The sequence below is a fragment of the Taudactylus pleione genome, unplaced genomic scaffold, assembly GCF_031769625.1.
Source record: "Taudactylus pleione unplaced genomic scaffold, aTauple2 ptg000665l, whole genome shotgun sequence".
Lineage (NCBI taxonomy): Eukaryota > Metazoa > Chordata > Amphibia > Anura > Myobatrachidae > Taudactylus > Taudactylus pleione.
Window position 1 is genome coordinate 1306654 of NW_028285067.1, and position 18816 is coordinate 1325469.

Consider the following 18816-nt stretch of genomic DNA (forward strand, 5'->3'; position numbering starts at 1 on the left):
AAAGAGGTGGTGCTCAGTGTGATAGCGTTCCCACTACCTACACAGGTAGAGGAGACTGCTGCTACTGAGAGGCTGCTGACAGGTAAGAGGGAGGGGGGTGGTGGGCCTGGGCCCCTCCAACAAACTCGGGCACGGGTAATTAGTACCCACCCACCCCTGTATCATTTAGCCCCCCTAATGACATAGAAGCTCGGCTCCGCCTCCAGAAGAGGCCAGTTGCATCTCCTCTCTAGGTTTCTCCCAGAGAGGAGACATGAAGAGTTGGCAAGTATGGATAAAAATGATAAATAGTCAACATTTGTGGTGGGAATAGTCATTTTTGCTTTCTGGTCCAGAGGTGGCGATAAGCCAAATGTCTGATGAAAGCGATGTTCAATGCATATTTTAGTAGATGGACATGTATCTAACACTTTATTTAAATATACTACCATTGCAATCATCCTTGTTGTATAAGTCTGTGTCCACATGGGCTCTTATTCATTTTTATTTGTAAGCATTCCAAAGAATCGGCTAGTAAGGAAAGTGCTAGTGAAATGTTGAAGGGCTTTGGATTCATTGATCCCTATGCTGACACAAATGGCATCATTTCATAACTATGTTGACCCAACTATGTACTGCCTACCTGCAGCCTGGAGCAGTTCATTGGAATTCTGAATATAACCCATTGCTACGAAGTACTTGTGTAGACATGGCCTAATTCTGGCCACACTGAGATCTATATCATCATCATTGTTGGGCAAGGTCCACTATAAAGTGCAAAAGTTGTTTCTTTACAATAAATAATTTTGGTTACCTGTAAGAAAACACAATTTTATTATTATTTCCTCTTGTTTGATGATTCAGTCTACTATTCACAATCTACAGTTTGCTCACTTTCATGCGATTACCATGATTGCCACAGTCACTTTGGTGAGCAGAGAGGCTTTGAAACTCCCTTTATATTTGTTAGGCACAATCCCCACCTCCCACCCCTCCCACTGAGGAGGCCTTGGACTGACTGGCTCTCACTCAGAAATCAGGTTACACTCTCCTGGGAAGAAGCTGAAACCAAAGATTCCATGTGCAAGGTTATTTTGCATTTGTAATTAACATCTAAACACACATTGATTAGTTTTACGAACGGACAGTTGAGTTACAGGACAATATTCTGGAATGTTACATATGTACAAAACTTTTTTAAACACACACACAAAAAAAGCATTTGTCCAGGCAAGCGGTTTTAGAATGTACTTGCATTGCATTCCAAATGCAGACATAATATTCTGAAGTTCCTATCCACGTAGTATTTTATGCTGCCATCATGGCGGGTTAGGCATGGAATCCCGGCACTCGGGATGCCAGCTGTCAAAACACAGGCAGTGTCTTACCGATACTGAGGATCCCGACAGGGGATAAGTAAGTATGCTATCCCTCCCGCCTTCACTCCCTAACCCTCCTTTTTTCTACCCTAACCCTCCCTATCCCGCTCCCTAACCCTTACCCTCCTGGATAGTGCCTAAACCTAACCCTCCCCCCTTAGTGCCTAAACCTAACCTTCCCCCCATAGTGCCTAACCCTAACTCCCCCTTTCCACAGCCTAACCCTAACCTCCCCCCTCCCACAGCCTAATCCTACCCCCACCCCCAGTGTGCCTAAACCGAACCTCACCCCACCGCGGCTAACAGCTAAGGGTACCCGCTGTACTTACGATCGGGATGCCGGTTGTTGGGATCCCGGCGTCGGCATCTCCACTCATGTCGGGATTCCTGCGACGGTCTTCTGTCTGCAGCTCGGGATTCCGGCACCGAGATTTCATCAGCCGGCATCCCGAATGGTAGCTTTTTTAACTACATCCCGTCATGGCAGATCATCAGGATCAGTCTAAAACCTAATTTTCAGTGTTTCCATGTTGACTTACTCCATGTGGAATGTGAAAACTAAAAACAGGCCCACCTGGGCAAAGCCTGATTGCATGGAATAACAGTGAACATACTTGGCTTTTCACAACAACTTAACAATTTATACACATTCATATACACTTCTGTCACATAAATATATGAAGCCATAAAGTTGTTAATATACTTTACACTAAAACTTTACCACAACATTCATTGATTGATTAATATGTCCTCTGACGTAACAGCAATTAGTTTTTTATGAACACCACTTGCAGACACAAAGGTACTGCTACTTATGAAGGTGAGTTACTCAATTACAAGGTGATAATAATTTCTGTGTCTGACTTCATGATCACAAGCCGATGCCCGTGGTGGCGGCTGCGTGGGACCCTTGACCAATGAATATAATGCTTTTGTCTATATTATTTTGTCTTTTGCTTTCCAGGATTGCAGCAGCCTCATAGAACGTGAACCCGTTGATGGCTGACCTGTTACAATATAGACATCATACTGTGAGTGCGTACAGTATGGGTCATGCTGGTGACTTTACATATCTTGAAGGTCTGATACCACGTAGGACATGTATTTTCCGTCTAGAATCTCCTCGACGTCTGTGTGCTTTACCAGCCAACATTTGGACATGTGGACCTGTGCCGGGGAGTCCTTCATGGCTTTGACAGCAAGAATTGCTGGAGCTGTGTGATTATTTCTTCTCAGAACTCCAGAGAGGGTCAAATCATTACTCTGTTTCCGCTCAGTAACTTCTATGCGGGCATTTTGGAATTGACCTGAAAAATAAATTAAATCAGCGTTATTTTTTATTGTAAAACTAACGGCCTAAATTGCATATCTACTTTCCTGGACTTCACCCTTGGGGCCTATTCATCAATACATGAAAATCCCTTCTGCCAGCAACGTGATCTCACTTAATGGCTAACTTTCTGGAGGCAGCAGGGAATAAAAGAACTGGTTCTGTGTTAGCTAATTCAAAATGCTCAACAATTACAATATGTAGTAAGGAGACAATGAGGAAAAGAGCTGGATAATTGGTGTGGTGGAAAGACAAACTATGTTCTTGTGTAGGACATGTGGACTCACCTAAGAGGCCTCCACAGTTGGAAGATAACCCATCTCCTCTAACAATGTAAAAGCCCAGGTGGTTCAACTGCAGGTACGTTGGATGCTGATAGTGATGAAACAAGATCAACAACTCCACATTATGCCCAATCCACACTGTTATATTGGATGATGGTGATATTTTGATGGCCAGTTTGGGTTTTCGGAGCAGAGCTGGTCTGTTGACTGGGAGTGTAAGCTGTTTTTCCCCCTTAAGGGTCAAACTGTCGAGGGAGACATTGACTATGTAGTTGCATCGCGGCTGGTTGATGGTGATAGTAATGATGTCTAGGTAGGTACGTAACCGGTTTTCATGGCCAATTCTTAGAGGGGCCTTCATCAAATGTCCATTCACTGTGATACCTGTAGAGGGAGTGCAACATATTCAGACATTTGTTATAGTAAAAATACTGTATGGGTACTTTTAAAAATACTGTTTAGGCTATTTTGCAGTAACTCACTAAAGTGCTTTACGAAGCAAAAAAAAAAAAATGCTGGCATGACGTGCAATTATTATTTTATAATGCCCTGCTTGTAATATTGCTTTATTATGCCCACTTGCATAGGAAAGTTTATGCCTTGGTGTGTAAAAATGGAGTTGACTGTGAGAAGGCAAAATGATTCCCTGTTGATGGAAGGACATGGGCAGATTCGGGCGACCCTGGGTGAATGAGGGCAAGGCTCAAGAATCACTGCACATGTTGTGGGCCCATGCATCTTTGAAAGAGCAAAGCATGGGTTGGTGTAGTAGATGGACCCCTTTCCTCCATACCCTATAGCCATCAGACCCGCTGTGAATGCTACTGTATAGTTTCACCCCTGTGGGGTGTGTTTTCTTTCGAGGGTGCAACACACAAAATGGCTGTTCCAAGAAGGGTATTATAATCGTCAATGTGGGAAACTTGGCAAAACCCACACACAGATGGATGCATAACAGTTGTTTTTTTAACTCTACTTTAGCGCCATATATGGGGAACAAACTACAGTTGTGAGTATTTTACAGTGTCCATTATATATATGAACAATTTTAATGCTTTGGAGAAAAACGGACAATAGTACATGAATTATACCTTTATCTGGGTCGGAAAGGAGCCTGAGAATGTCCCCTGGGCGTCCATCTAGGGTGAAACACAACTTCTCTCGGATCTGAGGCAAGTTCACCACAAAGTGAGGATCTCCATCAACTGTGGCAGGAGGAACATTAAATTAACTTCAGCAGATAATTACAGGTGGTTAAATATAAATTGTATTCTTTACTCAATGGGAAAATATATATTTTTTTAACCACATTGCTTTTAGAGGATCAACCATTAGGTTGTTGGTCAATGATTGGGAATTCTGTGAGCAAAGATTAAAAAAAAAAATCTCAGTACATTCGCATTGCAGCAGGGAATTAACACAGGGACTCACCCGAGGACATAAAAGTCTGGAGCCCGGGCACACCAGCAGAAACCCCTTTAAGACATGTAAAATGTACATTAGGAATGTTATAGTAACATCATCTGATAAAGATGAACAGTGGCATTAAGTCTAATATTCATTGCAAAAAAAAGATAAAGAAAACGCGAGCTTCAATTTGTAGCGCACTACTAAGCTGGTGTTTCCTTAGTATATACTGTTTAAAATGTGCAGGTGTTAATCTATAAGTAACCCTAGATAGAGATATTTTGCCCTAACTAGGATACCCTATAGCTTGACATTTTTCTATATTTTTTATTATGAATTTTTATTATGAATTGAAATAAAGCTTATATATATATATATATATATATATATATATATATATACTGTATATTCCTCTGAATCTGGCAGACAGACAATAAGGGTATAACAAAAGATGAGAGATTCCTTCCTTTACAATTACACTTAGTGGGTTTGTTTTCACATTTACACAATTTACACGATTCATCTTAGGTTCTCTTGCCATGTTGTTGTTCATGTCTAAAGCTGCCCATACACATAGCGATATTTTACCCGATTTGTCCGATTTCGATGAATTGTGATGACAATTTGTGTAAAATATGGCCAAATCGTGAGTGTCCACTCACGATCACAATGCCAATGTGCGTCCCCGCTGGTTGCACATCGCATCTTCATATCTGCCGTGCTGTAGGGCAGATTTGCCAATCTGTGACACAATGCACTGGATGCACGATAGATCTTAAGTCAGATTGGAAATGTTTTACTCCAAATCGTGTGTAGGATTGCCGGGGAGCTGCTGGGGGAGAGTTCAGGGGAAATCGCACACATCGTGGGATTGTGTGCAGATTGCTATGTGTGTGGGCACCTTAACTCCTTATAAGAACCCAGCAGTAGAGTTATCCCTGAGCACATGCTCCTACATTGAGCCATGCAGCCCTTTGCAATACTCACCATCATAGTCAATATCTGGTTCCAAGAACGGGTCGACAATTGAAGCATAATCCGAATCTGCAAAATCATGACAGCAGGTTTAATACATGTCTGTCATTCTGTCTATAGGTAAAGACAGAAGCTGGTTGCTATTTGCTAACCAAGTGTTTCGGCATGCAGTTACTATTTCCTAATGTGCACAAATTACATGCCGTTGTTGTAAAGGTGAGGGGAACATTCCAATGTTAGAAAAATAACTTGACATTAATAATTTATTTTACTCAATAAATAAGGTGGTTGGCATTTCGTTGCAATGCACTATTTTGAGTTCCAGCTGTTCTGTCCTCCTTTGCCAGCTCATATGTCAAGAAAATGCAGTGACACAAAACCCATAACCAAATGGTATGTCCAATCACTATTAAGTAATGGATGGTACCACTCGTGCACTTTAGAAGTTACAGGACAACATGTTTGCAATACAAGTAGTAACTTATCATCTGTAACTGTGTTTTACAGATTTATTGTCAACACTACAGTCTCAAGGGTATTACGTTAACCAATTTTAGAGTTAAGGTGCATACACACGTAACGATTTTGTAACCAACGATTTTCTGTCAGATTTTCTATCAGATTTTCTGTCAGATTTTCTTTCAGATTTTCCCTTGAAAACTATTATTTTGAAGTGTAATGAACGATTTTTTTTAATGATGAACGAATAATGTTCCTTCTCTTAATGAAAATCGTCATGTTGGACAGTCTGATATGGACGATGAACGATAACTACAAACTACAAACGGGACTGCGAATTTCTGATTATCGTTCATCGTTATAACTCATAAATTGAACGATTTTTTTGAACGATTTAACGATAATGACATTGTTATCGACAAATCGTTCAAAAAATCGTTACGTGTGCATGCACCTTTAGGGTTAGGCATAGTTTTAGGGTTAGTGTTAGTTAAGAACCCTCTGGAAAACTGCATGGATGACATGACGACATTCAGACCACGTAGACACTCTGGTGTCGACATTCTGAACGTCACATATTTTCATATCACACCTGTCTTAGGTACAATGTAAGGCAGGATAAGGGGCAGTACATACCATCTGTAGAATATGTTTCATGAATGTCCCCTGAAAAGGACATAATATTGGTTTTAACTTTTACATTTAGTTCTGCAGTTTTAAAATAAAAAAAAGAAAAAGTATGTAAAGTGTTCTTGTGTATTGCACATAGTGGGGTCAATAATTTTGGATCATGTTTAAAGGAATTTAATTCACTAGAGACATAGGGGTATATTTACTAAAGTGAGAGTTTTTAGAAGTGGAGATGTTGCCCATAGCAACCAAACAGATTCTACATAACATTTAACTAGCACCTACTAGAAGATAATTGCTAGAATCTGATTGGTTACTATGGGCAACATCTCCACTTCTAAAAACTCTCACTCTAGTAAACATACCCCATGGAGTTTTTAAGTGGTGTTACTCGTTTGTAGTGAATTTCTGAGCTCTGCGGTGTTCCTTAATGGAAGTGATTTTATATACTAAAATCTTTTATTTTAACAATAAAATGTTATTAAATATTAATAAGGCTACATTGGCTGCATATTAGCTGTATGTTATGTATTTAAAGGTGCCCTTTTAATCATGTGATAAAAAAAAGTTAAAATAACTGCAAGCAGTTTGTTTTTAAAGATAATCCTTTGTAAAAGACAAATATTTTGGTAGGGGAATTCAGTTAGCCGCGATAAGCCATTTTTTCCCCCCGAAAAAATGGCTTATCATACGGATTTATACTCATGGCACAATCCTACCGGCTGTGGTTTCGCATGTGCGAATTTTGACACGCAGTTTTTGTGAATTATACCTCTTTTACACCAAAGATCCGGGTCTGACCGAGGGGTTGGAACAGGGTTCCAATCCGGATCAGACCCGGGAACTAACCCCTTTCCGACTGCGGCGCCAACCCAGGATATTCCCGCATCAGCATCGTTCACACCAGAGCCGGGTCTGCAGTGACCCGGCTCTTTCGGGCGTGGCAGTGGACGCTTGGAGATAATGTCATCTCCAAGTGCCATTGAAGCCAGCATATCGGGTGGCATGCAGCACGATCTGGGTCATCGTGACCCGGATCGCGCTGTTTACACTGCAAGGTGGCATGGGAATGACCCATGGCCAACCCTGCAAAGTACCCGAGTTGGATCCCTGGGTCCCTGTACCCGGGTTGATCCATTTACACCGACAAAAATCCCAGGTTGATGTGCATCACCCCGGGATTTTTAGGAAAATTTTTAGGATTTTTTAGTAAAAGGGGAAAATCACTATTTAAAAGTAAAAGTGTAGAGACTTGGTTCAGAACCACTAGGACAGCCTCCTTAATGACTAATTAGGAAAAAATAAGTTTTCAATTAATTTAGTCAATAATTACGTTATTTTTGCAGTGAAAAAAAATGGGTTAAATGAAGGGACAGGTATATCGGGGTGCTATATGAATGGGACAAGTGGTATTATGATTGCAGGTGGGTGTTAACGGCGTAATTTGAAGTGTCTTTAAATGACACAAATATATACTTAGGCATTTTTATGCACCCCTAATTTAAAAAGAACATTATTTTGCCAAAAAACCCCCACTTTTTTCTGTCATTATTTGACTGTTTTAGAAATATGCATAAAACAGCCATTTGACACAGTTTAAGAACCCTAAATTGTTGTCCCATATCACTTTGCCTTTTTTAGTGTACAGGCAGATATTCCCATTTTCACCTATACTGTACTTATTGTGGGTAAAACCAGGAAGAATTTCAGAGCGAATGCCGCATCGCGACTTTTGGAATTGGATTGCGTGAAACTCGGGAGCCCGCATAGACGCGATAAGAGATATTTGCATGTGAACAGTGCGAAAACATAGCGTATTGTTTCAGCTAATTGAATTCCCCCTTGGTCGAATATAAAATATGGATATGGAGCATCCCCAATGTTAACACTAATGGGTTCTGTCAGGAGTTCTTTTATGGCAAAATAACACATTGATAGACTCTAAAGTGTCATCTAAACTGTACAATTATTCTGAAATAATGGAAAGATACTAACAAGGCTTTATCAAAATGTTTTGTTTTGCTTTTTTTTTTAATAAAGAATCACTGGAGGGAGTACTTCTGTTGTATTTAGCACGAATAGAGGAATAAACCATAAACTTAATGTTAATTAAGTGAATGACCCTATGATATCCATTGTACCTGTGATTTCTTCATAATAGCTGTAAACAGGAGGAGGGTTCAGGGACTCGACGTATGTTGGATACGTGTATGTGCCAGGCAGAAGCTCTGCATCATGGGAGAGAATAAGAAGCCTCAGGGAAGTGGGGTTCACAGGTACTGTAGTGGGAATCACAGTAGACTGAGACCCTTGCACTCCATCACCAACCGGGTCATCAGGATTCAGTGTGGTGGCATAAGAGGAGGTAGAGATCCCCTGCACAGTTTCCGTTGCAGGGACTGTAGACATTCTGCTTGGAACCACAGATGGACCTTCAGAGATCAAGAACGTGGTAGTAGGTTTTTGTGTGCTGGCTATTGTTGTTCCTGTTGGTACAAAGCTGCTTAGGTGAAGCGTGCTGGTGGGGGATAGAGGGGTATTATGATGGAGGCTTGAATGGGTGGTTGGGAATGATCTGGCTACTGAAGCCATGGTAGTAATCTTTTCCAAGATATTAGTTGTGGGGATTACCGGAGTGACATTAGGTTGACCTCTGGTTACTATAACATGAGAAGTTGTTGTTGCCTTTGAAGTGGTTGGTCTCATTGTGCTTATCTTGGCAGTTACTGAAAGTTTGGGAGCTTTACTGGTCGGCCTTTTTGGTCGGGCTGCTGAAGTGGACTTGGCTTTCAGGATAGCTGTAGTAATATTTACTGTAGTATGGGAAGTTGCAGCAACAGGTAGAGTTGTAGTACTAGGCATTGAAGTAACCGTGGTAGTTTTTGGTTCTTCAGGGTCATCAGGTTTCACTACAATCAGGGAAGTAACAGGCGTCACAAAGTTATACTTAAGGGATAAATTGGTGGCCTTCTCGGTTAGAATCTTTCTAGCTACAGTGTCATTGGCTTTGATCCTTGCCTGCAACAAATCCTGGATGGTGAAATAGGCCCAAAGCCTCTGGACAAACCACTGAATTTCATCCACGTTGCCCGAACATCCAAAGCCAGATTGCGTGCCATTGTCCTCCAAGGAGATATCATTTTCAAGGCTTAGCTTCGCTTTTTGATCATGTGCAGTCATTCTAACCTGAAGGTTCTTTGTGCCCGACTTTAGCTTTCCTGTAACCACCAAATCCGACCCCTCAAAAAAATTGGGGAAAAGGGTCTGTGTCACATTTTGAACTGTTTCCTTGTGGTACGCCAGCTCAATATCGAAGAGAAGGGGACTGGCAATCTCATCATAAAAGCCCTTTAGCTGCAGTGTGGCGTCAGAATATTCATAGATGCGCCGTGCTATGCCGCGGTTTTCCAGGGACAATCTGCGCATAAGGTTGTAGTCAGCATCTTCACCAAATGCTAGGCAAAAGAGGGAGACCGTGCCTCTCAGGGCCTTGTGTGCATTTTCCAGGATGCGGGTAGACGACGTGACCCCTGAGGTGGCTTCTCCATCAGTTAAGAATATGATTAGAGGGATCTTCTGTTTCGTTCCACCTTTCTCCAATTTAGCTGATGTCTGGTTGAAGATCGAAGCAGCAGCCAGGATTGCAGCATTAATATCTGTCCCTGGAGAGAGACACACCGCATTAGTTCCTCAGCTCATATTTTTAAACTAATCAATAAACTAATTAATATCCTTTTTGCTACAAATGCAGATCAAGATTAATGATTTATTTATTTATTTTGCTTCAATGTCCCCCCAAAAAATGGTAGCTTTGCAACTTTGATATTTAAGAGACATTACCAAATTAGTGTGTTATTATTATTATTATTATTATTATTATTATTATTATTATTATTATTATGTGTAATGTGTGGGTGAAAGAGACTTTACAAGGTCTTACAGCAGTCTTGTTTTCAGATGCCTCCTACAGTGAATCTTATGTCCTGTCATTAAGGCTCAGTGGATTGCCATGCAGGAGTGTGCATAGCAACCGGACACAGGGCCTGATTCAGACCCGCTCGCTAGGATGCGTTCGCACGTAGCCTGCCGATGTCTGCATTCTGCGCATGTGTATAAGTCGCAGTGCGCGTGCGCGAACCAGTCCATGCGATCACGAAGCGCTTCGACCCTGTACACAGACGCCCCACTAGAATTAGTGACAGGTTGTGCCATTTGTGTGTGGTGACAGAGGGAGGTCGATGGAAACAGGGGTGTGGTGGAGCGAACGCAGGCATGTCAGTGTGTCTGAATGCCGTTTCAGGGGTGTGCATAATTAAGACATACCTCCCAAAATGACCCTCTCCAGGAGGGACTCAATGCTCTGGTCCTGGACTTCCCTGGTAAGAGCCGGGGCTGCAGCACAGTTCAAAAGTCAAATAGGGGAGCCACACCAACTGTAATTTCACACACTGCCTAACATCACTGGCTGGGACTCACTGGCAGTTGGTGTGACTCCCCTATTTGAATTTTGGACTGTGCTGCAGCTCCACCTCTGGAGCCACCACCAATCATAAATTACCAGGTAAGTCCAGGACCAGAGTATTGTGTCCCTCCTGGAGAGGGTCATGTTGACAGTATGGTCCTGAATGTATCACAGACACACACAGTGCACAGATAATACACATCACTGCTGTGTGTAATGATTACATTTCTGCTCATCCCAATTATGTGTATTGATTTACTGACATATAATCATCACATTTTATTTACTATTAACCCCTAATGCCCTGCCTAGGATACATGGCAGTCCTCCCATGCCAGGGCACCTAGTGATGTCATAGTGGCAGCTGATGATGTCACTATTGGAGGTATGATGGGTATAATAAGGCAGCTGGATGCTCCCTGTGTCATATCTGATATTGCTGGACTAGTGACAGTACAGATATTTCTCTTCTCATTTCTGAGTGGATAAAATGATTTTAAGATGAAGAAGGTGGGAAATAACCATCCTAAGGACCATCAAATGACTGTAAGTATCTCTTATAGAGCCATGGACTCACTGTATTACTGATGGGTAATGATAATAGGTTACTGCTATATGATTTTATATAAGTTCAGGGTAGAGATAGATACATTAGTTATAAATAATAAATGTTCTCTGTATTTATACTATTTACTATGGACTATTAATGTGTTTTGCTTAGTAGCTTCCCAGACTTTCTAATTATTATGTAAGTTTCTGATTTCAAATTATGTAAAATAAAAGCAAAAATATTGTGAAATGCTGTTATACCAGGGGAAGTGCATCTATACCACTGTTTTGCTTTATATTTGTGGTTTTTGTTTTTGCCACTATGGGGAAAATTCCATTAGGTCTGAAAACCCATTTTCGAGCGTAAAAGTCAAATTTGAGTGTTACAAAAAAAAATTGGCCTATTGATTAGCCGTCCAGTTATCGATCATTAATTCAGTGTGGGTGTTAACGCAGGCATTTTTTCGGGACCCCTTGAACAGGTGAAAAGTTGGGGAAAACCCCTATTTTAAGGTTAAAATGTCGGGACTTGGTTCAGTACCACTGGGACATCCTCCTTCACTGTTTGGAATTGTACAACTGGCTCCAATGGTAAAATAGTCCTTTATTTATTACACATAACCAGTCAAACCAAGACAATTGTCTTTTCTTTTGGAACAGAATAGGCTGGTTTGGGAGATTACGTTGGTATTAATAATTCTGCATTGTTCTTATGTATGTTTCATTATTTCACAGGTCGCTCTGCGCATCCGTCCATTTAATAGGACAGAGGCCAAGAGCAGCGCCCGATGCATTGTACACCAGCTCGGGCCGCAGGTAAGAAAATGCAACTGAATTAGATTAACATTTAACACAGTTAATTATAAAATAGATTTTTTTTACCAATACATTATTCTTAAATTTATTTTGTATAATTAATTTTTCACTCTGTATGTATATCTGTGTTTATAAATATGATAAAATGAAAATATTTTGCTTTGTGTATCAGAGGTTGAACGCTATCCACAGTCCCCATATACACATAAGCAATTTAGAGTAATAACCAATGCCAGGTGTTACCTCTCTATGCACAAGAAATCATGGACTGTGCAAATGAAGGGCGTGCTGCAAAACACCATTGCAGGGCTCCTAAGCTGCTCCTTAGGGATGGCCATCGACCAGTCAGTCATGGAATAAGGATGACCATCGTTTGGTGAAGCCATCAATGGTCATCCATTGCATAGTTGATTACCATCGATGGCCACGTTATAATTTGCCATCGATGGTAACCATACCGATGGCCATCCCTACTGCTCCTTCCTCTTACTAACCAGTTGAATATGTTTGTCATATATGGATGTGACCCCACAGACCAGTAGGAAGTGGTGATTTCTTTCATTGTGGCTTCCTATTGGTCTGCCTGGTCATGTAGCACCTGCTGTTGCTATATCCTATGAAGTGAGAGGAGAAGATATGTCTATGTTTATACTGCGGAGAGGCCAGATAACATCTTCTATCTCACCCTATCTGCCCAATCCAGGGCTCTCGGTTCAGTAGGGATATTTGTCATGCACATATTTTATGGACAGTAACTTATGGCATTTCCCTTTAATAAAGAAGGGTATGCTAAGACTTGTAGTTACACAATAGGGGGCAACCCACTTGAGGCGCAATCCAATAAGTTATTATAATATGTCTCACAGTTGGACAGACCCCCAGGCTTATGAGTTAGACCATTCTGTGTCTTAACGGCCTAAGAACCAGTGACTAGAAGAGTTTACTTTATATAGATATCAGCAAAATGTTCCTGGAAACTGTGCTGAGATGCTGATATATATGACTCTATACTCCCAGATCACGTTCCCATGTGTGACTTTGCTTCTATCCATTACTATAATATAAACTGGACTTAAGATCTTCTGCTCCATCCGCAGAGGTGCTTGTACAGCCTGGTGACATATAATGAACGTGTGTCATCTCTTTCCTTACAGACAGTACTACTGCAGGACCCTGGCGAGGATCCTGATGATGTCCTGCGTTGCTGCAGGACCAGGGAGAGGACGTTCACCTTTAATGAGGTGTTTGATCAGGCAGCTACCCAGGTGATTGTAATCCTGAGCTATTTACAATGAATAATAAAAGTTAATAATATATATAATACAGGTCTCAGGGACATCTTATGAGAGGAGGGTTCCTCTGTGCAGTCTCTGAACGAGTCTCCCTCCAAACCATTGTAAGCGAGGTGTAGTCTCTGGTACTGTGCCAGAGTCTATTGTGCAGGCATACTGTATATCTCTGGGAAACTAGTGCCACAATGTAGATTATTTTGAGGCAGCTGCATGGTAAGTACATACAATGGGTGTATGGGGTGCGGTGTGGGCCCCCCTGGATTCAGGTGCCCATGTGCACCACACACCCTACACCCATTATACATAGGGCAGCGCTGCTCATGCTGCATCTTGTAAGGGAATAAAATAGCGCATGAGAACAATTTATCATCATATGTGACTGTAGCATCAGCCAGTAATGCCTGTACAGCTGTCATTTCTCCTTATTCACTATAGGGCATAATGTTACATTATTTTCAAGATTGCTTATGTATCATCAATAAATGTGTCTCATTTCAGGAGCATGTCTATCAGTCCACCATGAAGAACCTAGTGGATGATATCATCTCTGGGTACAGTGCTGCTATATTTGCATACGGCCCTACAGGTAATATTAATGTTAGTAATACATAAGTCTAATTGTTTATATTGTATGTGTAAAAGTAGTGAGCTGGTGAAATGAGTGGTGGTAAAACATGTGACCATCTGTACTGTTAGTAACTGTGAGCTAGTAGTTTCCTTACGGGCTGTGTAATTATCCAGGTGGTTCCAGAAAGTGAGGTGTTAGGTACATGGCACAATCCGGGTCTGAGCACTGAGGCCCTCATTCAGAGGCGCTCGCAAAATGCGACCGGTCACTCTGAATGAGGGCGGCCGCTTGGCTTTTGAAATGCGGCCTCCTGGTCGCTAGCTAAGCTGTGGGTTACCACCCACAGCTTTAGCGACCGACCAGGTTGATGGTCGCGATGGTCAAGATCATCACGACCATCGGGGCTTGCGACAAGACCCTAAGGTTCGGTCTCAGCAACCTCAAGCCCCAGGGAGCTTCCTGCTCTGATCAAGCAGGAAGCTTCCCACTGACATCACTGCTGATGTCAGTGCGTCCACCCACAAAATGGCAGGCGTTCCTTAAGGAACGCCTCTATTTGTGAAACCACCCCCCCGCCACACCTACAAAACGGGTCGAGCTGTCGATCAACATTGACAGCCGCCCCTTTTGTAGTGAGCTCCGGAGCGAGAGAATTTCTTTCTCGCTCTGGGGCTTGCGCACGCGCAGTGCGGCCGCTGCGCGTGCGCAGGGCCTAAACATCAACCCGCTTGCGAGCGCTCAGCGCTTGCGAGCGCTCAGCGCTTGCGAGCGGGTCTAAATGAGGTCCAGAATCCTCAGTCTAGTGATGACAGATACAGGATAATAGTTGAACATTTGAACTGAAAACATCCAATAAGGGCATAAGTCAATGTTGTTTTGTGTTGAATAAAAAGCTCCCAAATGTGCATATATTAGATTTTTATATATCATCTTAAATTATGTTTACATTTTAATGGTTACATTGTCAGCTTATGATAGGCTGTGGTTACCACTGCTCCTAACTCTCACTGACCAGGGAATAGGTGCACCCATCACCAAATATGGAGGCAGAACAAATATAGAATAGTGCACAGTCTATCCATTCACTAACAAGCGGTGACATCCCTGAGAGAGTGACCTGATGAGCAGCATCCTGATGAATATTGGCTTAGTCTGTCACTGTTCATTACTGTCTGTCACTGATGTCTGTCACTGTTCATTACTGACATGACACATTGTATAATTACATGTCTGCCATTCTTTCTTGTAATGTCAGTGACTGTATGCCTAATATCTTTATATTTATCACAGGCACCGGGAAGACCTTTACTATGATGGGCAATGGCCATGAGCCCGGGGTGATGTTTCGCACTCTGAAAGATCTATATAAGACCATCGAAGTGCTGAGAGGGCAGAATAAATTCTCTGTTTCATTGTCATATGCTGAGGTAAATATGTGAGGAATATGTGACATATGTTTTTATTAGTATTATTTTATTATTATTAATCTTTATTTATATGGATGCAGCATTTTATGGACAGATAGCATAGAGACAGTTAGAGATATGAGTGAGGAGAGAGGGGGGGAGGGGTTAAGGGAGAAGAGGTAGATCTGAGTACCATCAGCATAGAGATTATATTGGAGCCAAAAGAGCCAATGAGTTCACCTAAAGAAGATATATAGAGGGATAATAGGAAAGGTCCAAGAACAGAATCTTGGGGGACACCTACTGTCAGTGGAATTGGGGGGGAGGAGTGGAGTCATGAGAGTAGACAGAGATGGAGCAGTCAGAGAGGTAGGATGGCCACCAGGAGAGGGCAGTATCCAAGGGAGTGAAGGATTTGCAGGAGGAGAGGGTGGTCCTCAGTGTCAAAAGCAGCAGAGCGGTCGAGGAGCATAAGCAGATAGTAATGGCCCTTGGACTTGGCAGCAAGGAGGTCATTACTGATTTTTGTCAGGGCCGTTTCAGTGGAGTGGAGAGTATGGAAGCCAGACTGAAATGGGTCATGCAGGGAGTGGGAGGTAATAAAGCTGGTAATGTGGTTGTAGACAGTACACTCAAGGAGTCTGTGGGCAAAAGGGATTAGAGAGATGAGTCAGTAGTTGGAGAGAGTGCTAGGATCAAGGGTAGGTTGTTTAATAATGGGGTAATAAGGGCATGTCTAAATGCAGAGGGGACAGTGCCTGATGAGAGGGAGACACTGAACAATGGGCAAGATGGAAACAGGCAGAAGGTGAGAGTATTTATGATAATTAATTAATTTTATTTTATATGCAATCACTGTATCTGTATACACTATATGGGACATGCCACTTAAGCATTTATTAATTGTGTAAAAATAGGGTAATGCAACTTTATAATATACTAATAACACTATCAATCCACATCTCTACACCATCTCTGTGTTATTGTGCGCTATACACACTTATTACACCTGACATACACCTGCAGCAAATGCTGTATTTTAGCTGGATGCATCGTGAGATGATTCTGGCCCAACAAATGCATGAAATAAGCTTTTTATGTGTCCTCCTTACATACATTCTGCACAAATATGCAGCCAACTATAAGTGATTCCCCTATATATGTAATCGGGCATAACTAGCAATCACCAGGCCCTGTAACAAAGTTTAATGGGACAACTAAGACCCCCTACTTTTCTTTTTTGAGAATGTATGGGGACTGATGCAGAACTGAAAGCTAAGATGGGCCCCTGCCATATATTTACTGGCCCCGAAAACCTTTTCTTTATGATATGCAGCATCTGGAGAACCACAAGTGACACAAGCCCTTTCCAGAGAGTAAATGTGGATTACGCACTTGTCGTGTTTGTATTGCACAGTGATTATTCCTTCATTATATTTTCAGGTCTACAATGAAACTGTTCGGGATCTGCTAAGACCGTCCTCTGGATGTTTGAACCTTAGAGAGGATCCCAACGGCAACACCAGGATAGAAGGGATTGCAGAGTTCTTCCCCAGCAGTCCTGAGGAGGTGACTATCATTAGTCTGTGCTACCCTTATTCAGTGTCCATGCTTCACCACTAGTCATCCCTGTCTATATTTTTGTTATTATCTTGTATTTATAAGGCACCACAAGCAGTGGAGTCACAAGGGGAGTGAGGGCCACACCCGGGTATCACCCGCCGAGGGTTAACACCAAGGTGCAGATTCTCCCTCAGTGACAGGAGCCAAGTGCTGCACTGTAGAATTAAGTGCAGCACTTGGCTCCTGACACTGTGAGGGAGCCAGCACTACCCGCACCTCTGGCACCCTCCACCACTCCATTGATAACCACGGGCCAGGGTGGTTTGGGCAGCGAGGCCAAAGACCCCTTCCCAGAGACCACACCACCTACCCGATGCCACGCCCCCATTTTATGGGCGCACGGCTGGGCCACGCCCATGGCATCCCTCCCCACACCAGGTGTCACCGCGGGGAGGGATGCCACTGACCACAAGGGATTCCTGAACATGGAACAAGGGGGATACAAATGACAATAAGTTACTGTATATAAGTACAGACTGATACAATCAGGGTTGCTGTCTGCAAAAACCCATTAATGTGTGAATGAATACACAGAGCCCATGACTATGTGATCGCTGGTGTAGTGACCCTGCTGTAGCTATAACACATGGACAAGTGTAACTTTATGAGTTGTTTTGTGTAAGCATAAGAGTGTTGGTGCATCTATATTACTTTCTTTTTCAGGCCATCGCATTACTGACTAAAGGGAATAAGCGCCGCTCTAAGGCAGCCACAGCTGCCAATAAGAACTCATCCCGCTCCCATGCTGTTCTACAAGTCACCGTAAAGCAGACGAGCAATGATGGAGTGTGCACGGGCCGGCTGTACATGGTAGACCTGGCGGGATCAGAGCGAGCATGCCAGGTATCACTTGTATTTTACATATCATTATCATTTCTTTCTATGTCCCTGCAATCCCAAAGAGGTAAATATGGTAAGAGTTTGCTATCCTTCTGCAGTGTTTGTGCTTTATCACTAGTTGTCACTGGGCCTGATTCAGCAAGGATCACACCTATGATTACACACGCAATCGGCCGATTGTTGCGTTCTGCGCATGAGAATGCATCGCAGTGCGCATACGCAAACACTCCACTGTGACCGGGACTGAGATCACAGTGACTACGTAGGCCATCACAGAGCGATTCACAGGAAGTACCGTTTAAGGGTGGTGTTGGGGGGTTGGGTGGCAAAACGCAGGCGTGCCAGTGTGTTTGAACGGCATTGCAGGGGCGTGCATAAATTATCCACTGCAATGCCATATGCAGCTTGTGTACTCACTGCATGCCATGAGGTTAGCAATTCCCGAGTAAGGTCAGAGCTTGTGCAAGTGTGCGTGAGGCTGCGATGGTACTCAATGTTACCGATGGTTTCGCAGTCTTGCTAAGTATTACAGATATGTGTAAGGTAAAGTATGCATCTTTATGCTGTGCTACGATGGCATAGTAATTACAGAGGATTAGCATATCTTCGCAGTCAGACTGCGTGCGTAATCGCTATTACATTCGCAGTTGTGATCCTTGCTGAATCAGGCCCACTGTCTACTATACGGAGAGAATATTTGTCAATCACATCAGTCCCATTGTAGCTTAGGGGTAAATTTACTAAAGTGAGAGTTTTTACAAGTGGAGATGTTGCCCATAGCAACCAATTGGATTCTGGCTATTATCTTCTAGAAGGT

At 42.5% G+C, this 18816-nt stretch overlaps 1 protein-coding gene across 2 annotated transcripts in view; it reads right to left on the bottom strand.

Annotated features, from left to right (window-relative positions):
* Positions 1 to 1626: 1626 nt before the first annotated feature.
* The window catches only part of ITIH6 (inter-alpha-trypsin inhibitor heavy chain family member 6), a 97473-nt gene continuing 80283 nt past the window's right edge, over positions 1627 to 18816 (bottom strand). The window contains exons 9-15 of one of the 2 annotated variants that reach the window (XM_088455677.1): positions 8585 to 10105; positions 6450 to 6479; positions 5367 to 5423; positions 4404 to 4448; positions 4064 to 4177; positions 2976 to 3356; positions 1627 to 2665 (exon numbers count right to left, since the gene is read on the bottom strand). In XM_088455677.1, the coding sequence (XP_088311803.1) occupies positions 2424 to 2665; positions 2976 to 3356; positions 4064 to 4177; positions 4404 to 4448; positions 5367 to 5423; positions 6450 to 6479; positions 8585 to 10105 (2390 nt within the window). In that variant the 3' untranslated portion in view covers positions 1627 to 2423. The remainder of the gene's footprint in view (positions 2666 to 2975; positions 3357 to 4063; positions 4178 to 4403; positions 4449 to 5366; positions 5424 to 6449; positions 6480 to 8584; positions 10106 to 18816) is intronic. The other variant, XM_088455678.1, reaches the window with a different exon arrangement.